General features: G+C 46.5%; 1 protein-coding gene and 1 pseudogene across 1 annotated transcript in view; one reads left to right on the top strand and one right to left on the bottom strand.

Moving 5' to 3' along the window:
• TRAPPC9 (trafficking protein particle complex subunit 9) overlaps positions 1-25,300 on the top strand; it is a 338,019-nt gene that overhangs the window by 28,428 nt on the left and 284,291 nt on the right. The window contains exons 6-9 of the mRNA XM_033126534.1: positions 5,668-5,789; positions 9,222-9,347; positions 15,892-16,108; positions 20,398-20,541. Coding sequence (XP_032982425.1) covers positions 5,668-5,789; positions 9,222-9,347; positions 15,892-16,108; positions 20,398-20,541 — 609 coding nt within the window. The remainder of the gene's footprint in view (positions 1-5,667; positions 5,790-9,221; positions 9,348-15,891; positions 16,109-20,397; positions 20,542-25,300) is intronic.
• Positions 1,457-2,920, bottom strand: LOC117033972 (60S ribosomal protein L9-like; annotated as a pseudogene).

Below are 25,300 nucleotides of genomic sequence, written 5' to 3'. Positions count from 1 at the left end.
GTCTTCTGGGTGAAGATTTTCCTCCTGTATGCTGAGTTAATGTGAGTGACGGGCCTTTCTCCACGTACTTGAAGTTGGCTGTCAGACAGGAGTTTCCCTTTGTTTCCTGGGTTTTCCTTATTCAGTTAGAATTTTTGAGAATGAATTTGTTTTAACATGTTGTGTACATTTCCCTAGACACTTGATGAGTCTGAACTTTTAAGTTTTCAATTTGTGAAAAACTTACATGCACTTTTATTTGTAAGTAGTTTATTTTCACTTGGTATTTGCCTCTTTATAATGAAACCTTTTTTTCAACAAGTGAGGAGGTATGCAGGCTTTAAAAGACACCTTATCTTTTCTTAGGGTAAAAGTCATGTTCCTTGGACAGAATTTAGAAAAGAAAAAAAAAGTTACATATAATCTTCCTACCTAGTGATACGTTGCAGTAAGTTTAGAAGTTGGGAAGTGTAAATACTCCAACTTTGTTCTTCTTTTTCAAGGTTATTTTGGTTATTCTGAGTCCCTCGAATTTCCATATAAATTTTAGGATCAGCTAGTCAATTTCTGCAAAGAACCCAGCGGGGATTTTGAGAGGGATTACATTTAATCTGTGGATCCGTTTGAGGAATATCTCCGTTTTAAGAGCATTAAAGTCTTCTGCTTCCTGAACGTGGAGGTTTTTCTATTTATTGACATGTTCAGTTTTTTCCAACAATGTTTTGAGTTTTCAGAGTTTCATTTTACATTTTTTTGGGGTTGTTAATTTCTAAGTATTTTATTCTTTTTGATGCTATTGTGAGTGGAATGGTTTTCTTAATTTCATTTTAAGATTGTTCATTGCAAGTGTATAGAAATACAGTTAACTTTTGAATATTGACCTTATATCCTGCCACCTCGCTGAGCTCACTTATAGATTAGCTGTAATAGTTTCCTAGTGGATTGCTTCGGGTTTTCTACATGCAAGATTATGTCACCTGAAAAAGACATAGTTTTACTTTTTCCTTTGCAATTTGGATGCGTGTTATTTAATTTTCTTGCCTAATTGTCATGGCTATAATGTCCAGTACCTTGTTGAATAGGTGAGAGAGGACTTCCTTGTCTTGTTCCTGATCTTAGGAGTAAAGCATTTAGCCTTTTTCCACTAAGTATGATGTTAGCTGTAGATTTTCTGTGGATGCCCCTTATCATATGGCGAACGTTCCCTCTTATTACTAGTTTGTTGAGGGTTTTTATCATGGAAGGTATTGCGTTTTGTCCAATCCTTTTTCTGTGTCTGTTGAAATGACCATGTGGGTTTTTTGTCCTTTATTCTACTGATACGGTGTATTATATTAATTTTTGCATGTTAAACCAACCTTACATTCTTCTTCTTTTTTTTTTTTTCAACACGTCTTTTATTACACCTTTGAAATATCACAATTGAAGTTGAGATCACTCGCCATCTTGGTGCTTCTGTAGCTGGACAATTTACACCTTATTCATCAGCCTGCTGAACTGTTCTTTTTTCAGAAACGTAGATACCACCCCCAAATTTTCTGATAGCCTTGTTTTTTTTTTTTTTTTTTGCGAATTTAATTTTTAATTTATCAAAGTACCTATTAATGGTCTGAAGACAAGAGAAGAAAAGCAGCTAGAGGGAAACAACTTCCTGTGGTTATAAAATGCCAACTGCTTTAAAATACACAACAGTTTTAGAAACAAAAGGAACACTTGCTGTTTTCGTTGAGTTTACAGTGCTGAGTGTACTTTACATCATTTTAATGAAAGCACTTATGTGAACATCTGCAATAGCTCATATCAGAAAACAGAAAGTTTCTAATAATAAAGACCTAAAAAAATAAATTTTTATCTTGATCAACTCCCTTTCTGGGAATGCAGAATAAAATAATACATTCCTCTTTAAAATAAAATATTAATTTCTTTCTGTCCAATAGGTTGCTGGAAGAAAAAAACATCGAGACTCAACTAGTGATGATTTTTTAATTTCTATTTTTCACCTACTTTTAAAAAATACTCCCTTCACAAAACCTTTTAGTCTTATGTACTATGACAATCAGGTTTAGAGTTCCAAATAAATAAAACAGCCACATTAGGAGACGTACTGAAGAACAAATGATCAGCCACATTTCTCTGTTCACATTCATGGATTCTCTCAGAGGGTTGTCAGAGTCCATATAATACTGTTAACGTTTAGTCCAAGTTAACATGTGTCATCTGACCTACTGCTCATGGCTTCCAACACTGATGCTATCAACAAAGACCCTGATTTTTGGGAGACAGTGATGTAACAAACTCTGGTTAAGCTAGCAAAGGTAACAGGACAGTAAACCGTAAACATACAACTTAAAAATGTTTATTGTCCATCAACCGATACCATCCCTCCAATTCCCACTGGTATTAAATTCAAAACCTAATCGCAGGAGTTACAGGGTGCCCTGATGTCCTTGTTTTTAACTGTTGTGGCTTGTTGAATCAAAGCAGCTGAATTTGATACAAGTTCAATATCATTTCCTTTAAGAATTCACTCATCTTTCTGGGTGTGAGGTACTGCACAAGCAACACCAGACCTCAGCCGAACCCTGTGGATGTATTTTTTACCCAGGAAATGTTGGATTTCAACAAGAGAACCAGTCTCTTGATGGGGAAGTGAGCACACACAGACCTCATCTTGTAACGGACGCCCAATGTAACTCCCTTGACCATGTTCCGTACGTGACCACAGATACTGCGAATAGTAGCCAGTGCCTGTCTATTTCCCCACCATTGGTCACCCCGGAGCCTCCTCTTCTTCCTTCCCAGGAGACTGAGTTCTGCATGGATGTGATTGAAGTCCCTCCACAGGGAGCCTTTGGGGCCTTCGCAGTAACTGCGGTCCCTGCAGAGTGACGTCCACGTTTTCTGGAATGTCCACTGTCTGATTGCTGAGAACGGTCTTCATCCTCGGAGTAGATGCGGCAAAAAAAGCCAACCTTACCTTCTTGAGATAAATATAATACCACTTGGTCGTGTTGTACAGTCCTCTTATATGTGCTGGCTTTAGTTTGCTAGTATTTTGTGGAGGATGTTTTTCAATTCTTTTAAATTTGTTGAGATATGTTTCATAATGTAGCTTGTGGTCCATCCTGGAGAAGGTTCCCGGTCTGCTTGAGAAGAGCGTGTCTTCTGCTGTTGGGTGGAGCCTCTGCAGATGTCTGCTGGTTGTACTCGTTGTTTTTCTGGGTCAAGATATTTAGGTTCATTTTGTACTTCCCCTATCCCAGTTCTGCAATCAGACATTTGTCTAAGGTGTTGTAGTTCATTCTGTTGGAGAATGGTATTTAGAACCCAAAATCTGGGCACTGAAATGCGTATTGCTACTGAGGTTCATTGCTTCTAGGCTCTTGCGAACTTCATACTGTCAACCAGGAGTTCAAACCAGTATCTCCAATTCCAGTTCCAAATCCCAGGGTTCATTGCAGTCTTCCCTTGTTTGATATTTACATCTTCTTTCTCCAACAGCGAGAACTCTGGCTCCTAAGATTTTCAACATATTTACTCATTTTCTCAGTCCTACAATATATAGAAAGTAGTTTCAGAATTACTAATCAGTATCATTGTAAAAACAAACCTCTAAGTAGAATTCAAGGATTGTTGTAGTTATTTTTGTCTTTATACTGAGGATAAATATACAAGGTACTGCGATCAGAAGTTATGTGGATTTGTTCTTATGCTTCACTGTCGGCATAGTTATGTTATTTACTTGAAATATAGATAATGGCTCATGTATTTATGCCATTATAGGGTTCCCCTATCTTTATTGATTGATATTTTTTACGATGTAAGACATGAACATGGTTCCAAAAGTCAAAACTATACAAAAAGGTATACTGGAGGTGTCACTTCCTCTCTTACCTTTCCCACCTCATCCCTACCTACCTTTGTAGGTAATTAATCTTGATCATATACTGTTTGGATAAGATGAGGTATCACACAAAGAATGAAGACCCCCCACCCCGCATCATTCTGACCCCCATTAATTTTCCCTTCGTTTCTCCAAAAGAAAAGAATAAAATCCAACAATGTAGAGATAAATTGTTAGAGCTAAGGAGATAAATCGAGATGACCTGTCACTTACTAAATATTATTTCATGGCAGAAACAAACGTATTATACACACAGACACACAAAGCCCGATGGTGCAGTGGTTACAAACATAGGCCCCAGGTCGAATCCTACTCTGGAGTAAGTAGCTGTGTGACCTGGAGAACCAGCCGGAAGACAGGCTCTCTCGGACCGATCCCTCCCTTGCAGAGAGGGGGGTACACTGCCAGTCCCTCCTGCAGGAGCACCTGGGGGCTGTGATGGAACGTGTGTGGGAGCCCTTAGCACAGCGCTGACTCCTAAGTGCCAGGTACCGGCTCTGCCCTGATGGTGCTGTCAGCAGCTTGTCAACTTTCCGTGCTCCCAGGGACACCTTGTGGCTTGGAGAGGTTGCCCTCAGCTCTGCAAGGAGTGTATCTTCAGGCCTTGCTGATTGGAATCTGTTCTTTAAAAAGTGTGTAATTCAGATACCAAGCATGCTCCTTTCTTTTATTATTATAGTTCTGTCCTCTCATCTCTTGTTGTGATGTTCACAAAATCTGCAGAAAAGAAACAAAATCTGACCCTTCACAGTTCTCCACTGTGTGTCTTTCCTCCCTGATGAGAAGAGGATTTGGCATAGGAGACTTGCTTTGTTCCCTTTTCTTGCAGTCTTTCTGTCCATCTGCCCTTCGGTTACCTGTCTGTCCATTGATCTGTCCACTCCTTCTTCTGTCTTGTTCCAAAAAGCGTTTGAGGCAGCTCACAGAGTACCAGCCAAGCAGGTGAGAAGGGGGGACCCAGGTGAGAGAGCAGGGGCAGGACGTGAGCGTGCACGGTGTTGGGGGCCGTGGGAGATGTGTGCCCGAGCCTCCCAGTGGACACGAGGAAGATGGGACCTGGGAGACACTTGCCGTCCGTGAGATAAACACGTGGCTTAGGCTAAGCCCAGCTTTTCCTGCTGTGCGGCTTAGGAGAATATTTTTTGAGTGTTCTATGAAAGCAAAGAGTATCTTACCTTTTTTTTTTTCTGTCAGAGTTCTGTGTGTCATTGGTTATGTTCTGTAAATGGAAAGGTCTTGCAAACTCTTCTCCACGTGCGTTTGATGGCTAGGTAATTAGGTGGTTGTGTTTATTGACAGGGATTGGCCAGAAGTAGAACATGGCAGCCACAGAAAGGACACTAATATTTATAAGCTGCATTTTTTCCCCAGTGCTGTACAGTTTGGAAAACGCTTTCGTACGGTTAATCTCCCTTTGAGGGTACATTGTGGTCTGCTGGCATTAACACTTAACGCACGAGATAAAGCGTGCTGGGTCCATTGTCCTCAGGGCAAGCAGGCTGGTTATTGTGGGCATGTTACTTTTATATAACGCACGTCATGTTCTTTAATAAAAAGTTTCAACAGGGAGGAAAACTTATTGTGAGCTAATTAACATTTTAATACAAGGCTTTGGTGGTGAGACTATAGCAGGGAGTGCACACGCTGTGGAGACTGTCACGACATTCTTTGAATTTCAGTAGGGAATATTTAAGTTCGGTCCTATTTGTGCCCCCCTTTAAAGTAGCAAAGAAACAAGACGAAAAAAGCAAAAGATTATTTCTTTTCTTCCTGTCGGTTTGCAGGTGCCCTCACCACCAATGGCATAAATCCTGACACCAGCGCTGAAATTGGACGTGCGAAGAACTGCCTTAGCCCCGAAGACATAATTGACAAGTATAAGGAGGCCATCTCCTACTACGGCAAGGTGACCCTTCTGCTCGCGCAGCTGTGTTGTCAGAATCAGAAAGCCCCGTTTTACACTGTGCAGTGCTGTGTATCTCTTGCTTGTTTCTCTCTGTGAGGGTTCAGGTGGTACTCCCAACTGCTTGGTATTCGATACTGAAACAGTTTTTTCTGATTCAAAATAATGTATGTGTGCTGTTTAGAAAAAAGGGGAAAACGATGATGATCACATCCTCACTATTCAGAGATGATCATTGTTACCACTTTACTGTCATTTCCTGGCCTTCTTTGTCAATGAAATTACCTATGTCGTAAAAAGTGGTGAGCACTTTGTTTATTTCCTGTGTGGAGACCCACACTGTTCCTTTGGCACATTACGTGTTTTTCTATGTTTAGTAAATGTTCCACGGCTTGGTTTTTAATGATCTTCATAGCATTGTGTCTTGTGGATGCATCATTCTTTTTACTTTGGACTTAAAAAAATTTTAATTCAAAATATACCTACTGAAATACTGAAAAAAAAGAAAAAAAGAAAAAGAGCTCAAGTATTATAGTCCAGAAGAGTGGTAGCAAGTGAAAAATGAAAGCTCCTACCTTCCCTCCCCTTATTTCTTGAGAGTAACAACTATTAAATGTATCATCCGTGACCTTTATGCCTATGAAATATATACACATACGAAATATACATACATGAAATATATGTTTGTATGTGTATGTATATCTACGTTTTGTTGACAAAAAGGTGGTCATCCCATGTATGTTATTCTGCATCTTGAGGTATTCACACAGCAATATATCCTACGTGTCCTGCACTTCAGGCTTCTTGACTCTTCCCAACAGTGGGGGGAAGTCTTATCAGATGTGGATGTAGTCATTTGTTCAGTGACACCTTTTGTGAGACTGTTACAGCCAAGATGGAGCCTGCACCGCAGACCCCAGGGCTTGCCATAATTTCCTTCTTAATATTCCTGTTGATGGGTATGTAGGTTTTCTCTCTTTTCCACTCTTGGAAAAAAAATGCTTGACTGGGCATTCTTGTACAGACATTCTTGTGTTCTTAACGTATTCCTTTAGTTAAGAATTCTGGAAATTTGATCGCTGGGTTTGACACTTAAATTTATCATAGGTTACTATCCAGTTACTCTCCAATTTCCTTCTAAATAGGGAATGAAAAGATGCAGAATTGTTTATTTAATCAATTCTCTGTCACTGAATATTATTTCAATTCAGTTTTTCATCCCACTATTGTAAACAGTGCTGTGATAAATGCCCTGATAGATAAATCTTTTTGGACTAATTTTTTTTTAAGGGAACAATCTCTACAAGTGGACTGCAGACAAAGAGGATACATTTTTTTTTTTAATTTACATATACCTTGCCATGTTGTCATCCAGAAAGATTGCTAACAGTTTGTTCTCCTACAAATAAACACCAGCTATTACATCCTTTAGAAATATTTGCCAGTATGATGGGCAAGAGTGACTTTTCATTGTTTTAGTTTGCATCTGATTACCAGTGAGGTATTGGACATTTTTCACTTGTTAGCCATTTGCATTTCTTTTATGAATTATCCATTTGTGTCCTTTGCACACATTTAAATCAGGGTGCTTTTCTTCTTGTTTTGTGATAACTCTGTCTATTTTAAGTATCAGTTTCTTCTCCCTCATTGATACATGCGTATACTGCAAATCTTTTTCTTTTTTCTTGTTTTTAAAAGATTTATTGGGGAATATTAGGGAACAGTGTGTTTCTCCAGGACCCATCAGCTCCAAGTCGTTGTCCTTCAGTCTAGTTGTGGAGGGCGCAGCTCAGCCCCAAGTCCAGTTGCCGTTTTCAATCTTTAGTTGCAGGGGGTACAGCCCACCATCTCATGTGGGAACCGAACCGGCAACCGAGCTCTTGTTGTTGAGAGCTCGTGCTCTAACCCACTGAGCCATCTGGTCTAAGTTCTGTAGACTGGGAGACAGACGGAGGGAGGCGGTGTGCCTTGAGTGGGTCCTCCCGCAGCTTAGTGGCTCCTTGGACCACTGCCTCTGAAAGAGCCCGGGGGGACCAGAGAGGCTTTGATCGCCACAGAAACCGCACTCCCCTGCCATTGTGCCAAAGCCCTGTGGGCATGGCAGGTAGATGCCACTTCACCAGCCAAGTCTGAGGGAAGATTAGTGGCTGCTGAGAGCACAGAGTCAGTGAAAATTGGAGACTTCCTCTCAGTGGGAAAGGCCAGTTGCCATGGGCACAGCAGGGCGGTCAGGTGGCCCACGAGTTGTGAGTTTTCCAGGCCTGGGAGTGGAAGCAGCAGAGTCGGGAGTCAGAGAGAACTGAGTTCAAATCCCACCATCTGACTTTAGTCAAGTTACATGAATTCTTTGAGCTCCAGGTTCCTTGTCTCTTCAAATGGGGGAAATTAAGAGTTTTTACTCAGGGTAAATTGTATGTATAAATATGTCCAAATAAAATGCCAGGCTCATTAGTATCGCTCAATGAAATAGAACCTGGTTGCATCTCTTTCTCTTTACATCAGTATTCTATAGTCCATCTTGTTGAAAAGCCAGGTCCTAGTATGTATGTGATACAAGTAGAAAAAGAAGACTCATCCCTTGCCTTTCTCTAGCTGTATTTTTATTTGCTTCATTTACCTCTTTTCTCCTGTTCTTTCCAATTTCACCTCCTCCACCAAAAGAGCCTGAGACTTTCCCATGCTACCCTAACACTGGATTAAAATTACTTTGAGGGTTGGCCCATCCCTGTGAGATGACAGTGATAAAAGAATATTTGTACGCTTCCAAGATTTGATTGTATTTGATTTGTACACACACACACCAGGTCACCTTTCACTTTCTCAGGGACCAGCACGACCTCTTGGTTTGCAGTCCCTGGGAGTGACAGCCAGGTCTCTTAAGTGGACTCTTGCCTGGCTCCACGATTGACTCTTTGTTGGATAGTCAGACGAAGTTCTTTTCTGTTTCCTGTGTCTTCATCTGCCCTTCATCTCAGGATCTGAGAGGCAGGAAGGAGTAACTGAGAGAGCAAATCAGAGGGACGTGAAAGGTTTAAGTCCGTAGAGGACGGATACAGTGACGCAAGGCGCTAGAATTTTTGCAACAAAGTAAACTGCATTTACCACGACTGCCTTCCAGCAGCAGGTGTGAGAGACTTTTAAAGTGATTTCAAGTACCACAGATAAGTGGAAATGAGTAACAAAGTATCCCCTGGTAATATTTTGTACTTTTGTAACCTATTGTAACTATTGAGGTTGAATTCATTGAAGGAACGAACGCACGTTGGTCAGTTCCCTCCATCCCAACCATCTTTTTTCCCCCTTAGGGGATAGACTGGCTCAAACACAGATTCTGCCCCCTTGGGTGGGCGCGGCTCTCAGCTCCTGGTGCTGGGTGCTCGGGTCGTGGCTCGCCGGAACCGGCATCACGCCTCTTTCCCCCCTCTGTCCCTGCAGTACAAGAACGCTGGCGTGATCGAGCTGGAAGCGTGTGTCAAAGCTGTGCGCGTGCTCGCCGTCCAGAGGCGGAGCATGGAGGCCTCAGAATTTCTCCAGAACGCCGTTTACATTAACCTTCGGCAGGTGGGTGTGTGTCCTTCCGCTAGTGGGGGAGCAAATGCAGTTCTGGAACTTAGTCCCCGCTAATCCATGCGTGTTGCTGCGTGGGGTTCAGTGTGGCTTGCTAGGAACTCTGGAGTCCGAACTGGCTGTCCTAATGTATGTGGCTCTTGGTGCTGCTTTCCATCATGCTGTTTTACTGTCAAAATTCAGGGTTTTCTGTCCTTTCACATTTTTATTTCGATTGGAGAAATAACTCTGCTTCTTACTAGCTTTGCGACCTTGAACAAACTTTGTGCCTCTCACCTAATTGTTGTCACTTGTGACGCAGTTGCCATTTGTGAGCCTGTCTGCGTTGTTAGGTTTATATAATGTGAAGTTTGTGAAAGTCCTCTGTGGAGCTCCTTTTACACAGCGGGCAGATATTAGTTTAATCTGAATCCAGATGTGTTTTAATAAAAGAAAATCATGAGAACATTTAGGTAGGTTGGTAATGCAAAACCCCCAAATTGACAGTCTAGAACATTTTAGACATTTAGCTCACTTGGATTTTTACGGACAGGGCAACCCACACTGACAGGTGAGCACTTTGCATGAGGGCACAAGACTAGGATTAGAATCCAGGTCGCTGTACTCCCACGGGTCTTTCCTGAGCACAGTGTTGTGCTAGGAGTGGGGGGAAGAGAGGTGACGAGGGCACATCCTGCCCTCACTGGGCTGACAGTTCTGTGGCAAAGATAGGTATTCAGCAGGGGGGTAAAAAGGTGGACGTCCTGGTGCTAAGGGAGCCAGTGGCTAAAGGATTGAACCCAGTTTGGTGGTGGGGGGTGTGGGGGTCAGGGGTTGTTGGAGGCAGGAGCTTCTAGTTGGAACGTGAAGGGCGCCTAGCAAATGGCCTGGAGAGGAGAGGTGCAAACAGGACATCCCAGGCTGGGGGCTCAGCAGGGGTGAACATCTGACACGTACCACCTGGAGGGAACCAAACAAAGTGACAGGTGGAGCTGGGGGGGCCCGGGTCCGGGCACAGGAACTTTCTCGGACAGGTGAAGAATTTGGAGCTTATTCTAAGAGCAGCAGGTTTCAAAAGAAGGGACTGAAAAACTTGGGAATGAAATGGTCCCACTGGTCTTGCGTGGGGTGGGAGGCTAGTCTGGAGACTCCTGAGGAGGCCAGGTTGGTGATATCATGTCTTCCAGCCGAGGGGTGGGACTGGCTGTGGACAAAAGTGGACAGACTGAAACACATTTTTGTGTAAGAGGAAAGCATTAATGAGTGTCTGGAGGGGCCGACGGAATAATGCCCAGGCTTCCGCCCGGGTCCGGTCGGTGGACCATGGTCCTGTGCGCTCTGAGAAGAGCAGGGCGGGGCGTTTTAGAGGGAAAGATGATAAATTCAGGTGCATGTAATGGGAAGTGTTAGTTTGTGGGTCTGGGAAGCTTAGGTATGAGCGGGTCGGGGGTGGGGAGAGGAGACTTTACAACCGTTTTATATTTCGAACATATAAAAAAAGTACGAATAAGAAGATGCGCATGTGTTTACCATCCAGATTGAACACATTAACATTTTGCCATACTGACTGCAGAGATTCTTAATTTTTTAAAGAGAAATAAAATATATAGAAAGAAAATGACAGAGTCGATCAAACTCTTAGAGTTGACATGTATCCTTGTACACCTCTTGATCTTTAATGCATTTGTAATCAAAACCTATGGTTATATTTCGGCATAATAGTTAAGCACGCAGACTCGATGCTGACTGCTGGGGTTCGAATCTGGCTCAGCCCCCTCGAGCACGTTATTTAGCCTCTGTGGTCAGTTCCCTTTTCTGGGAGGTGTCTTGACTGGCCCTCAGGCCCCATATCACAGCTGCTTTCCCAGATGAGACTTGCTGAGGAGGCTGCTGAGGGGAGTGAGAAGGGGCACCTGTTGACCTAACTGAACGTGCCGTTATCATGGGGGCAAGTGTGTCGTCAGGAAAGGGTTACGCCAAGGTCCTTGGTTTACCTGGACGTTTCTGGTAAAGATGGGCAGGAAAAGCAAAAACCCAGCACTTCACAGTGGAGCTCCAGTATTTGGGGAACTGATCAGGGGGAGGACACCAGTCCTCCATGGGCTGCCACGTGAAGAGTGGACAGCGGGATTTGATTTATCCCCGGACATTTATCCCCGGACCCGGGTGTTTACCGGGATGACCAGGGTGTAATCCCTGAGGCCCAGGCCCAGGCACACGCAATCCTAGTGGGGCGGCTGGGATGCCACCCAGACACGCCGAGGGTGTGTGGAGGGCTCCATAGAGGAGCTGCTCTCTGCGGAGAGTGCAAACGCGCCACCTAGCAGGGTCGAAGAGCCTTCTGAGCAGCGCGACCCCGTGCCAACAGGTGACAGCATGAGCTCGGAGTGTCTGGGGAGCCAGGTTACTTGGTGACCTGAGCGACAGTGCAGGAAAAGGTGCTTAGAAAGGCAGGCTGGGGTCAGACCCTGGTGTAGGTCATGCGTAAAGAGGCGTGGGCCGTAAGTGGGAGGCAAGAGAGAATCCTCATGGGAATCCATGCTGGGGTCCTGTCGGACTTGAACAGAGTCCGATGGGTGTGGCCTCTAACCCCACCTTTGCTACTTGTTAACTGCGTAACCTTGAGCAAATTCCCTCTAAGTCAGTATTTTCATCTGTACGATGATAGAATAACAAGTTCAGACAGTGATTGGAAGAATGAGTTTAGATTAGATACTCTGTATCCAGGACGGTCTTAGTGTCTGTCCTGTAAAGTTACAGCTGTTGTCATCATCAGATGAGAGGGCTTTAGTGACGGTGGCGGATGGGTTATGCCTTTAAAAGGGACATTTAGGAGGCCTGAAGCTCGAGACCAGCAGGCAGGCTGGCTGGGGGTGGGGTGTGGGCCGGATTTCCCGGGAATTCGTCTCAGGACTCGCTTGCCAGTAAAGACTGGAGTTACCTCTGCGAGTTCATGTTGATAATTTGGGCTGCTGTGCAGCTGTTTTCACAGGTGGGTATATAAATACACATACTTTCTAAAATAAGATGTTTTTACTTCAGATGTATGAGAGTTTGCGGCTGGTTGGAACAGCCTTCCTGCTGTTTGCTCGGTCTTCACTTGAACGCTAGGGGGCAGCAGACACACACCGGAGGGGCAGTGCCCGCTTTCCTGCTGCGGCCGGCCGTGGGCGGACATGGTGGCGCCGCCTTTCGAGTTGTCCCCAACCCCACACTTCGCTTCAGTTGACTCATCTGCACGCTTGCTTGGCCAGATGAACAGACAGCAAAATAATGAGTTCTGGTGGGATTTTAGAATAACAATAAAACAGGGGGGTCTGTCGTTTTTCTGAAATAGCACCAGCTTTTGGTTCTTGATCCAGTGTGTTCCTTTGTAGAACTGATGGGTTGTGTCTATTCCTGGGAATGATTTTGGCTGATGTAGAAATTTTTTAAGGAACTGAGATGTGAGTATTGCAGGGACCTTTTGCTTTAGGAAGCCCTGTGCAAACATAAAAACGGATGCATAATATATTTGGATTTACTGGTATTGGGAAGAGTTTCTGCACATTTCAGAAGAATTCAAGGCAGAATTCCTCTTCTTCATGTGCAGGAATGTGGGTCGACCTGTCTTTTCTTTCGTGTTTACGAGAGTAGTTTGTGGTCATTATCCATCAGTAGTAAGTGGCAGCACACATTTCATTTTCACTGGTCATCTGTAAAGTTGTGTATCGGACACGTAGATTTCACAGGCGAAGGGTGAAGTAAAAGTGAGAGAAAAGCACAAACTTTGGCCCTAGGTTTAGATTTCAGTCACCGTTTCCTCACTGGGTGACCGGGGACCCACCCGTATGTAACCTCCCTTTGCCTGTTTCCGAATCTGTAAAATGGGAATGGTAACATTCACTTCTTCCTGGGTTGTTATAGGTGTAAATGATGTAATAATGCGCAGAAAGTGCTTGCCCCAGTGCTGGGCACGTGGAAAGGGTTCCATACACCTGTCTGTCCCCTGGCAGCTCACGTCTGTGAGGACCACAAACAGACCTGTCACTAGGCTGGTGTGTCCTTTAGTCCTTATGACCCTTCTGCTAAGTGCATTAATCCTGCTTATAGAGGGGGAGCCTCGTGGTAAGGGAGGGTCATGTAGTTTGTCCAAAGTCAGGCCATAGTTCCAGAGGAGAAGGGGCCTCTGGAAAGCATGCTGGTTCATGAATCCCTTCACGCTATGTTTCCTACTAGGGTCCAGGCCCTGGGCTCTGTGTCCATGTCCACTGGCCCTGGAACATTCCGTGGGTGACAAAACAGACATGGTCCTGTGCTGCTTGAGCTTCAAGTCTGGAGAGGGAAGCAGGTGGTCAGCAGACACATGTAGCTGTAAATGATGACACACTGTGGTCAGTTCTGTAACGGGGAGGACGTGCCTGTGGCGCTGGAATTTCTAATTGGGACCGGTCTAGTAGTGTTAACCCAGAACAGTCAGGTCCGGTACCCCATGAAAAAGGCAGGAAGGCCCGGCATCTTTGTTACCCTGTTTCCCTGAAAATAAGACGTAGCTCTAATGCGTCTTTTGGAGCAAAAATTAATATAAGACCCGGTCTTATATTAATTTTTGCTCCAAAAGACGCATTAGAGCTGATTGTCCAGCTACGTGTTATGTTTGGGAAATAGGGTATCTGGTAAATGGAAACTCTCTGCCAATATCTACGATTAAGTAAACAGCTGGTGAGGCATTTTCGGGAGCCTTTCTGGCTGCCTAATTTGGGGTTAGCACATGTGACTTCAGAGGCATGGCCCATTTCTTGAACACTCATTGGGGATTTTAGGCCTGTGCTAACTGTACCCAGTATTTCAGTTAGTCTTTCCAGCTGTCATCATTAGCTTTATTATCCCCAGTGAGAAGGAAAGCGCCACAGCTAGTAATGCGCAACCCTGGCGCTGGAGGGAGCCCAGGGCTTCCCTCTGCTCCTGCTCCCTCCCTAAGCCGTCCCTCCAGACAGCCCGCAGACCTTCCTAGGTCTGGAGTTTCCTGCTGATAGCACCACTGGCTTTTTTTTTTAGTGGAATAAAACAGGTCTAAACTTACTTTCAAGTCGGAGATGGAATGGCGAATGAACATTTCATTCCCCAGAGAGTCCTGCTGAGAGTGAAACTACTGTGTCCAATAGCCGTGTGGGCTCCAGCTTCATGACCTTGCAGTCTGTCAAGCAGTTAGAACCAAGACGCGCTGGTCACAGCTCCCTAGGAGAGCAGGGGGTCAGAAAGGAGTTTAGGGATTCGGTCTCCTTTCCAAAAGGCATGAGGATCTGGGCCTAAAACATCCCCAGGTTCCCGTGCTGTGGGGGGTGACCCTGCCGACCGACAGGGCTTCGTCCTGAGGCTCACGGGGTCCCCGGCTCCCCAATGTTTTCCTCAAGTGCCTGCCTGGGGGCTCGCAAGCCACTGTGCCCGAGCTTTTTCCATTAAAAATCTTTGTAGGGGTTGAAGCAATTGCAGTTCCACTTATAATAAATGTAGTGTTTATCACCTGGTATCTCAATACGTTTACATGATACAGAGAAGAATGAAAGAGCGTATTACTCATCAGAGCATTACAGCCTTTTTTCTTTAATCGGGTCCGTGAAAGAGTCAGTGGGAACGCTGATGGACTGGAGGCCACGACTTAGGCCCTTGCCCTGGCTGTTCACCTTTATTTTAGTGGTGGCCTCATGGGGACACTGGCTGTGACCACTGTGGGTGTGATCTCCCCCAGTGTTTTTTATCATATCCAGCTCCTGGGCGCAGTTGAAGATCTGTCTGCAGCTTCCAGGTGTGTGATAAGGCGTGAAGCCCTCCTGCCACCCCTGCTTGGGTCTCCCGGGTCCTCTGCCCATGGCTGGCACCTCAGGGCACTGCAGTCTCCTTCTGACACTGTATTGTACACTCCCTGGAAGTGGGGCTCTGTCCTTCTCAAGTTTGCGTATCCACGGGGCCTAGACCTACACGTAAAGCTTCTAGAAGGAAACGTAGGAGAATATCTGTGGGACCTCAGGGGAGGTAAAGGTTTCTTGGACAAGGACGCCAAAGCAGTAACCATAAAAAAAAAAGATAAATTGAGTTCCTTCACTTCATTTCTGCTTATCAAAAGACTCCCTTAGGAAAATAAATGGACAACAGACTGGGGGAAAATATTTGCAAAGCATATATGACTAAGGGCTTACTTACATCCAGAATATCTCAAGGACCCTACAACTCAAAATAAAACAAATGATCTAGTTTAAAATACAGTCAGAGGGTTTGAACCGACACTTCACTAAGGGAGATGGACACGTGGCCAATAATCATATGAAAAAATATTCCACACCATCCATTATCCATTATCAGGGAAAGGCAATTTAAAGCCACCAGAATGGCTGCAAGGAAAGACGACAACGTGCAGCATTGGCAGGCGTGTAGGGCAGCAGTCGTTCTGGTACGTTGTTGGCCTGAGTGTGAAATGCTCCCGCATTAGGAAAGGTGGGTTCTGCTTACGGACGAGCTTTTTTTCCTGTTTCCTTACACGAGTGCCTCTCTGAAGCTTTTCACTTTTCTCCCTGTGCCTCAGCTTTCTGAGGAAGAAAAGATCCAGCGCTACAGCGTCCTCTCCGAGCTCTACGAGCTGATCGGCTTCCGTCGCAAGTCGGCTTTCTTCAAACGCGTGGCCGCCATGCAGTGCGTGGCTCCCAGCATCCCGGAGCCCGGCTGGAGGGCCTGCTACAAGCTCCTCCTGGAGACACTCCCAGGCTACAGCCTATCGCTGGACCCGAACGACTTCAACAAAGGTACTGGAGTCTTGCTGCTGGGACTGAAATGCCGCTGTGGTTCTGCTGTCCGTGCGTTGCATGGGCATCTGCTGACCTGTCAGACACTGCGATTGGGGCCGGGGTTGGCGATGAGCACAGCCCTGCCCCGTCCTGGGTGCGTAAGGCAGGGCGCTTACGACAGGAGTGCGCATTCTTTGTCCATGTGGCTCAGCAGGCTTCCCTGAGCTCACGGACATGGTGTGTCAGCCACCAACCCCTTCAGCCCGTAATGAATTTTACTCAGGAAATTTAGCCAAGTTAGCAAAACTCGATCCACCCAGAAGAAGAACACTTGGGTGCATGTGTACACATGTAGGTGTGCGTTTGGTGATAAATCCTTATTCTGCAGTATTAATGGAGGGTGGCACATGTTACAGATGAGCTGTGAGTCTCAAAACAGGTGCTCATGAGTGTGAGTCCGCTGGCCAGGTGGGCAGCGGACGATTATGGGAGCAGAGGGTGGTTGCTACGTGGTGAGGGTGTTGCTGGTTTTGGGAGCCAAGGTCACACTAAGTCAGGACGAGGGCAAAGATACCGGGACAGGCCCGAAAACTTGTGGATTTTCACCAGAAAGGCTAGGAGTTCCTGGGGGACAAGATGAGAAGAGGCCTGCAGGCCTGAAAAAGGGAGGAGAGGGGAGAGTACAGGCTCCAGGAGGCCATTTTCTGGAGAAATTTCGTTGGGGAGGTTAGTGTTTGGGAAGCGGGAAGCGGGTTTCAGAGCAATCACACTGTTGGTCTACGGAGCTGAGAAAGGGTGTTTTAGGTCTCCGTGTGCGCTGTGAGTGGAGCCCCCGTTAGCGGCGTCTGAGCGACGTCAGGGAAGATGAAGTTACGTTTCTGGTTACGTGTCTTGGTATCCTTTGACCGTAATGCCAGGCTGGCCTCCGAGCAGAAGCTGGATGACACTTACACCAGGAGTTGTCTTAATTTTTACTCTCCGCACTGGGGCCGGTTACGTGGACTGTCCAGGAGTCTGTGTGTCGGGTCTTCTGAGGGCCGTTCCTTCCGGGATGCCTCTCTCTGGTTGTTCACCCACCTAAGGCCCAGTCACCCTTCAGGTCTCCGCTGAATGTCCCTTGATGGAACCTCAGCCTCGATGGAATCCTTCTATTTTTCTCTTTCACTGGCTCCTGTTCTTCCTTACAGCACTTCATATAGTTTGTCAGTACATTTAAAAATAAATCAGGGCGACGATTTCACCTCTGCCCTTCCAAGTAGCCTGAGCAGAGACCCCGACACTCTATCGTGTCCCCTGACACGTGGCAGGTGTCCAGGAAATAGGTGTAACGTGGGACCAAAGGTAATAAACAGCTACATGGCGTATGTTTGCTGACATTTACCGCATAGAGTTTGTTTCTTGATCTTAATTTGTAAATCCGATGAATGAAACATGTCGCTTTTGAAAAACAAAGCACATAAGCACACCTCTAAGTAGTTAGATGGTGTTTACTTATCTTTCTGTCTCAGGAGGGGACATTCGCCATCATTTTGTGAAGGAGGTTGGGAAAAGACGGCAAGGGAGTGAGAGCAACTAAAATACAAATGATAAGTGTCAGCTGGATATATTTTTAATAAGAAATAAAAATCACTTTAAACCCCATCTCCCTGGTTGCTCTGGACCACTTTAAACGTTTCTCAGAAAATTTAATGGAAATCTTACTAAAACCCTGTACCTGTGAATAGAAGGTAAATAGTATTCTCAGGACCTGAAATGTGTTTCTGCCTGTCTCAAATTGAGCATTTTCACTAGCTGGTTAAGGAAAGTCAATGTGTGCTGTGTGTATTTGCCAGGTGACAGGGCGGCTTATTATCATTTTAATTTTATTTGTGTTGCTCTAGATGAAGATTTTTTTTTTTTTTTTAAGATTTTATTGGGGAAGGGGAACAGGACTTTATTGGGGAACAGTGTGTACTTCCAGGACTTTTTTCCAAGTCAAGTTGTTGTCCTTTCAGTCTTAGTTGTGGAGGGCGCAGCTCAGCTCCAGGTCCAGTTGCCATTATTAGTTGCAGGGGGCGTAGCCCACCATCCCTTGTGGGAGTCGAACTGGCAAACTTGTGGTTGAGAGGACCTGCTCCAACCAACTGAGCCATCCGGGAGGCAGCTAAGCTCAAGGTGCCGTGTTCAATCTTAGTTGCAGGGGGCGCTGCCCACCATCCCTTGCGGGACTCAAGGAATTGAACTGGCAACCTTGTGGTTGAGAGCCCACTGGCCCATGTGGGAATCGAACCGGCAGCCTTCGGAGTCAGGAGCATGGAGTTCTAACCACCTGAGCCATCAGGCCGGCCCAAGATGAAGATTTTTGATCATTCCTTTTGCTCAGCCTTTTGCTGAGCGAAGGATTACATTTTCCCCAGGAACTCTTATGAAAGAGACAGGCAAGGGAGATGGATTTGCGCAAAGGTGATAGTTGATGTAATAAACCCTCAAATTGGTGAACTGAAATGCAAGAGTGTTGATAATTTTATCACTGGGTCCTATGCTGCCAATCTGTCTTAAGAATATAAAGATTCAGGTTTTATAGGAGGAGCCATTTGAATCATACAGGAATTATGGCTTGTACACTATTTAGTGTTAAGAAAATTTATACTCAGCCTTCCTCATAATTGCCTGTGGTGGGAAGTGGATCGTTATCTACTTACAAGGAAATCAGCAAGGTGAGCGTTGCCTGATTCTTCAGTGAGAAGCCTTCTCAGTGTGGCCGTGTTGGGACTAGTTGAACGGGGTCGTGGGACTTCATGCCTATGTTAGTCTCCACCTTGGTTTCAGCTTCTTAATCCTTTTAAAAAGCTCTTCTTTTGCTTTATCATTTGGTGCGAGCCTCTTTTGACAATGTGGGAACAACTGAGGGACTTGTCTTTCTGTCCTCTGTTGTAGGAGAAGCACCACCATTTACACCCAAAAGAGGTCAGTCAGCTAGACCACGCGGGTATCTCGTAGTGGCTGGGCGTGCGTGTGTGCGTGTGGGTGGTCAGCTCCAAGAAGGCCAATTACAACATTATTGTGAAGTAATTTAAATATATACAAAGTACAGAAGAGTCAACCAGATTAAACAATTATCACGATTTGGCCACATTTGCTTTATTTAGGCCTTTCTTTTCCTTTTATTTGTTCTTTGTTGAAGTATTTTACAGCCAGTCCCAGAAATTGTGTCGTTGTACCCTCCGTGCTTAAGGCTGCTTGTCTGAACAACAGGCATTTTCTTCCATTAGGCTTTCAACTGGCCCCCCATGCTGGTTAAGTACCATCTGTGTGCCAGGCCTCCTGCCAGGCATTACGGGTACCTGGGTGAATGGGACACAGTCCTGGTTCGCGAGGGAGTTAAGGACGGAGAGAAGACCCCAATGCACGAGCTCACACGGGGCTCCCTGCACCTGCCAGATGACTCCTCTGGGTCAGAATTTGTGTGTGACACAGAAACACACAAGAATGACTGGTCAGCTGTGTGGAGCAGGACGGTGGGCGGGAGGTTAGTGAGGGCTGTGAGAGGAGGGACCTTTGGATCAGAGTCTCAAATCTTTCCCCCCAACTTTCTTTCTAAGGCCGTAAGGCTCCTGGACACACGAGACTGTGTGGTAACTTGTTTGTTGTAGATTCTAGTTACCATGTCTTCTTCGTGAAGGATTTTAAGGTGGAAAATATTTAAAAGTGGTAATTGTTGCCAAAAGGAGAATGGAATAAATAAGTCTAAAATTCTGTAATCTTAAAGAGATTCTTTTCAATGGCCATGCAACCAATTTTCTCACCTTTCCTTTCAAACATGCTAAATTATTTTGGAGGAGCAGCTACAAAATTTGGCTGATATTCTTGTTTCTAATTTATCTACTTTCTGTACTTTTGTTATATGTTAGAGAACTGTTGTGCTTTTTAATTTAATGTCCTTGGTTGTTTGTTGGTAATGAAGCCCATCAAATATCAGTGTTTTACTGAAAAAAAGAAATAGTGCGTCTAAAGTTCAGATACATGCCGTTGAAAGCATAATCTTTTGTTCTAACCTTCTCATAATTATTTCAAAATGGGTTATTTTAAAAAATTGCCTCTTTGCAGAGGAGAGAAAGTATGATGTAAAACATATTTTAGTGTGTGAAAAAACTTAACCATGTTAGGCTTCTTGAAGTCAACAGAATGTTTTCTGTCGCCCTTCAAGGTTGATAGTTGAGGCCTTTGTCCTAAAATCCCCAAGTTCCACACGTCACCCCGACATGTGTTTCGCTGCGTGGCCGTGCGCCATTGGAAGCACTTTCATGACGCTCTGACTTTCACGGCAGGCACGCACCGAGGCTGGGCCGCCGTCCAGATGCGGCTGCTTCACGAGCTGGTCTACGCCTCCCGAAGGATGGGGAACCCCGCTCTCTCTGTCAGGCACCTGTCCTTCCTGTTGCAGACCATGCTGGACTTCCTGTCAGATCAAGGTGAGTGAGTTCAGCCCGGAGTGTTTTTCACAGAGCTGCGAGTGAGAGCCCTCTTGCTGGTTGGCCCCTGTGAACACCAGGGCTCGGGTTTCAGTGGGGGATGTCCCCAGTTCTCTGCTGGGAAGAGGACGCTGTGCGCCTGTGCCCTCCTCGCCTGCTGCTGCCCACTGCTGCTGCCTGCCGTGCCCTTCACGGGCTCTGCTCCTGGGCCCGCTCACCCCACTCTGCAGCTTTTCTCTGCCTCTCAGCCTCCTGCCGGGCTCCCCTTGTGTTTGCCTGCATTGTGGAAACTGTACATGTCAACGTGTAACGTTTACACAGAGATGCGCACGCGTCACAGGAACACAGCTCAGTGAATTGTCACCAAGTGGCCTGCACCGTCCTTGGTACCCAGGTCGCAGACATGCCCTTTGTGACCATTCTGGTCACTTCCGCCCTCAAGGGCAGCTTCTGCCTTGCCTTCCAAAGGCTGCCTGCCTCCTCTGGGTTCTTTCCTCACTCCTCTCACTCTGTTCCTGGGTGTCACCTGCTTTGGGGGTTTGAGCCATAATCTCTTTCCAACTCAGGTGCCCCCCCGAGCCCAGATCTGTTGATTTTGCTGCTGGCAGGTCTTCTCCCCTTGTATGGTCCCAGGCACTTTCACATGCACGTCAGAAACGGGACATCGTTGTGTCCCCGTCGCACGTCCCTTCTGCCAGAGCCTCTCACACCAGGTCGGTGTGGGTTGCGGGCTGGGTCCTGTGGGGCGCTCTCTGACGTGGAGGAGAACGAGTGGGGAGTGGGGCCAACATCCACTGCAGGGCAGGGAAGCAGGCAGGTGGGCCAAGGGAAGGTGGGCCTCGTGGGCCCGTGAGTGCTGAGCTGGGTGGCCCTGCAGAGCTGTCACTTGTCCCGGAGGCTCTCCCCAGCTGGCCCAGTTGGTGATGGGCTCTCCTTCCTGGAACTCCCGTGATGAAGGGCCCTAAGTCACCACCTCTCACTGTGGGTGTCTGTGTCCTTCTTGGTGTGGGATAACTGTCGCTTTCCATTTAGGACTTGTGACCGTGCGAATTGCTGTGGGACTGAGGTCCCTGGCAGGTGGCAGCGGGTGGCAGCATGGCTTCCCTCTGTGTCCGTGCTTCCTGTGGCCTGCAGTGCTGCATTTGAATGGCATTTGTCTTCACGCTCCCTGTGGAGTTCATCTTTTTAGCAGCAAGACCAACATGGCGACACGAATGATTTGCACTGGGGTTTCTTTGAAGTGAGAGCAGAGCGGAACAACCAGTGTCTGGTGTGGGGGAGGCTGGTGTTCTCTCTTTGGTGCTCAGGGTATTGGATTTTGGCTTGTTGAGTGGTGACCAGCTCTCCAAGACCCTGAGGGCGCTGCCCACCCTGCTGCCCGGGCCCCAGGTTCCTTGAACTCCCCCGGGACCCAGCAACTGCGAGTGGACTCTTCACTGGGCCTTAGAGCTTTGAGTGCCATCCTGACCCAAGGCACTTGTCCCGGCCCCTGTTGTCACGGTTCTGTTTGCCCTTGGTACCACTTTCCCCACATACGTCACATTTCAGGTGAGTCGTGGTGACACAGCCCACACCTTCCTCTGAGCTGCTGACACCTCCACCTGCCTCGTCTGCACCATCTCGGGCGTTTTTCTCATAAATACACAGCTTATTCCCAAGGCAGGGTCTTTGCACTTCCGCTTCCTGTCCCCTGGTCGCCATGACCAAATGAATCCCCTGGGACTGGACTCCCTCGTGCAAGCCTTTTATCAGTCCCCAGGGAGACCAGGCCTCCTGCTGTCTGTCCCCTTTGTGCCCTTCTTACGGGTACACTGAGTTGGCAGTACCTGATTCCCCTCTGAAGCTGCATGAGAGGGGGACTTGCCAGTTCTCTGAGGTCGTGTGAATCAGTGATCTAAAGACACTGTACATTTAGAAGGGAAGAACATGGGCCGTCTGACACTGTTGAACAAATTGCCATCCCCTTAAAGGCCTGTGTATAATGGTATTTGGTTAATTGGAGTCTTCTGAGAAAAGCACACAAGTCAGGCAGTCTGAAGTATTCTTTCCATCAGCTGCCACCTCTAATCACCAGAACCTCACATCAATAATTAGATTCTTTCTGGGCCTCCGTTTTCTCATTTGAACAACTAGCATGGTACACATTGTGTGGTGGTTTGTTACTATTTTAATGATAGGTATTTTGGTTTATGGGATGACCTTTCTTCTGGAGAGCTCCTGGCACCACTCACAGTGTTGATAATTAGTGTTTCTAAATACTGCCGCGTGGAAATTAAATGTGGATTAGAGGAGCGGCCAAGAAAGAAAGAAATGATCGTGGGCTTTAGGAGGGGCTTGTGTCTTCGCATGCAGACCTGTCCTGGTTTGACGGGGAAGGGGCAGCATCTGGGCGTTTCTTGCCTTCCCTGCCCCCCATATGCCCTCTAGTGTGTGTGCGTGTGAGTGAGCTTGCAAGGTAAGTTATGAGGGCAATTGTTTACGGGAAGAGCTCTCAGTTCCCCAGGACTTTGGTCTTTTCTTGTGAGATAGAAGCAGTAACTTGAGGACTTCCCTTTGGAAGTGCGACTCCGCCACTTGTGACGGTCACTGGTGCAGGCCACTTTCGCTGGGGCTTCCTGCTGGGGAGACATACCAGCTGCTGCGGCCAGTGGCAGGAGGCTGATGAGCCCCAGGGGATGTGAGTGGAAGCCTCCAGACCAGCTCGTGTTCCTCTGGAACATTCCCACTGGGGTCCAGAACTTGCCTGTCGGAGCACTTTGCCCATTGTATTTTAATCAGGTATTTAATGGACACACTACCCACTGAGGCTGGAGGCTCCTTGAAGGCGGGTGTCTTCCCTTCTGTGTCAGCTGGGGCATGCGTTGGCATCCACGTGTTGTTGCATGCATGAATAATGAATGCTTTTCCTTTTAAAAAAGAACAGCTTTATTGAGATTCAATTCCTACACCACATAATTCACCCATTTAAAATGCACACTTCCAATTTTTAGTATATTCCCAGATATGTGCTCCATAGTCAATTTTAACATGTTTTACCTCAGAAAGAACCTGTCCCTTCCGGCTAGCCAGTGGCACCTGTTGGCGTTCAAGTTTTGTTGAATGCATTAATAATACATACCTTTTTTTGTTTGCTTTCTTTCTGGTTTTGTTTCTTTTTGCTGTTACTGGTAATGCTATGACAAACCTCTTGGGTCTTCAGCTTTCTGAGCAGGAGAGAGATTTTTATCAGGAGAGGGCTTTCCGGGTCAGCCATTGAGAACATTTTTATTGCTGTTGAAACCTCTTGCCGCCAAATTGCCTTCTGAAAAGATGGTTCTAATTATATCGTTCTGGCAGCAGTGCGGAAGTCAGTGTGTACGAGTATACAATGTTGCCTTACTGTTTTAACGTGTATTTCCTGGTAACTTGAGAGGTTGATTATTTTTCTCCCCGTGTTTGTTTACTAATTGCATCTCTTTTATGTGAAAGTCTTTTACTGTCTTCCGATTGCTTGCCTGTCTCTTTGGTTTTCATTTGTCTGGGTTTGGGATGCAGGTAGAATCCTGGCCACTGTACCCACAGGTCTGTAATACTCTGAGATGCTAAGGAAGTAATTTGCCGGAAATGTCACTCGGGATTTAAGGCAAAGCTAAATCTAGAACCCAGCTTCTAGACCTCGTCCAACGGATACGTACATAGCTACATATAAACTCTATTCTGTGCCATAATCTACCTGGGCGGTGAACACCAGATTGGAAAGAGTTCAGTCATCTCCCAAAGTGCCTCCCTGGTTTCTGGACTAAAGCTGAAGGTGTCAGGAGTGTCTGTTGTGGACAGTTATGATGGGTCGCCTTAGCATAACGTGAACTTGGAGACTCGTGCTGTAAAGTGCATTTCACATTACCAAGGGTCCGCTCCAGACCCCTCGTGTGAATTTCACGGGCAGTGTAAAGCTCACCACGTCGAGCCGCATTGGCCGCCCTTTTGTTCCTTGAGGAGGGCAGGGTTTTTGTTCTTTGGTTGTTCCCATCTCAGAGCGTCGGTAAAGCTCTCGTTAGTGGTGAGGAAGACTTTATTCCAGACGGTGGCAGCGGGCGTCGCTGTTTTAGGAGGGGAGAGAGTCTGAGCTCAGTCTGAATACAACAAGGACAGGTAGGGGTTAGGGCCCACAGCAGAGGGAGGGGCGCGGATGGCAAGTGACTAAGCGGAGCCGTCAGCGGTGGGGGATTCCGGCTCAGCTGTCCTAACGGGACCCTGCTGAGGGCAGGCCAGGGACGGGCACATCAAGCGTGGTGGGTGAGGCACTTGATCAGATGTCAAGGTTGCGGGGGGCCTCTCGCTAAACTGATTTAGCAGCGTTCTTGCTACAACTGGGCAAGGCGGGCTGAGGACAGGGCTCAAGGGCAAGGGCTCGTCAGACGGAGGGCTCAGAAGAGCCTGTGTCGGCCAGCGGGCCTGAGCACGGAGGCTGCTGGGTTCTGGGCCTTCCCGGTCCCACGTCTGTGCCGACTCAGAGCTGTGCAGGCAGGGGCTTCTGGGACGTGGGACATGTCATGTCAGCCTCGCTAAATGAACCCAATGAGGACGATCTGAATTTGTGGTTTGACTTGCAGTCTCCTTTCAGGAAGGGGGAGATAAATCCCCACTGAGAAAAAGCACTGCCCCCTCCCTTGTTTCTGCTTCTCTCTCTAGCATATTTGATATTTTACTTCTTGTTTTAATACCAGGAACAAATTTTTGTTTTGTTTTCTCTTTGGCAAGCCCGTTCTCATAGGTTTAG

The sequence above is a fragment of the Rhinolophus ferrumequinum genome, chromosome 14 (genome assembly GCF_004115265.2).
Source record: "Rhinolophus ferrumequinum isolate MPI-CBG mRhiFer1 chromosome 14, mRhiFer1_v1.p, whole genome shotgun sequence".
Classification (NCBI taxonomy): domain Eukaryota; kingdom Metazoa; phylum Chordata; class Mammalia; order Chiroptera; family Rhinolophidae; genus Rhinolophus; species Rhinolophus ferrumequinum.
Note: the sequence above shows the minus strand (reverse complement) of the source record. Positions and strands in the feature narration are given on the sequence as shown.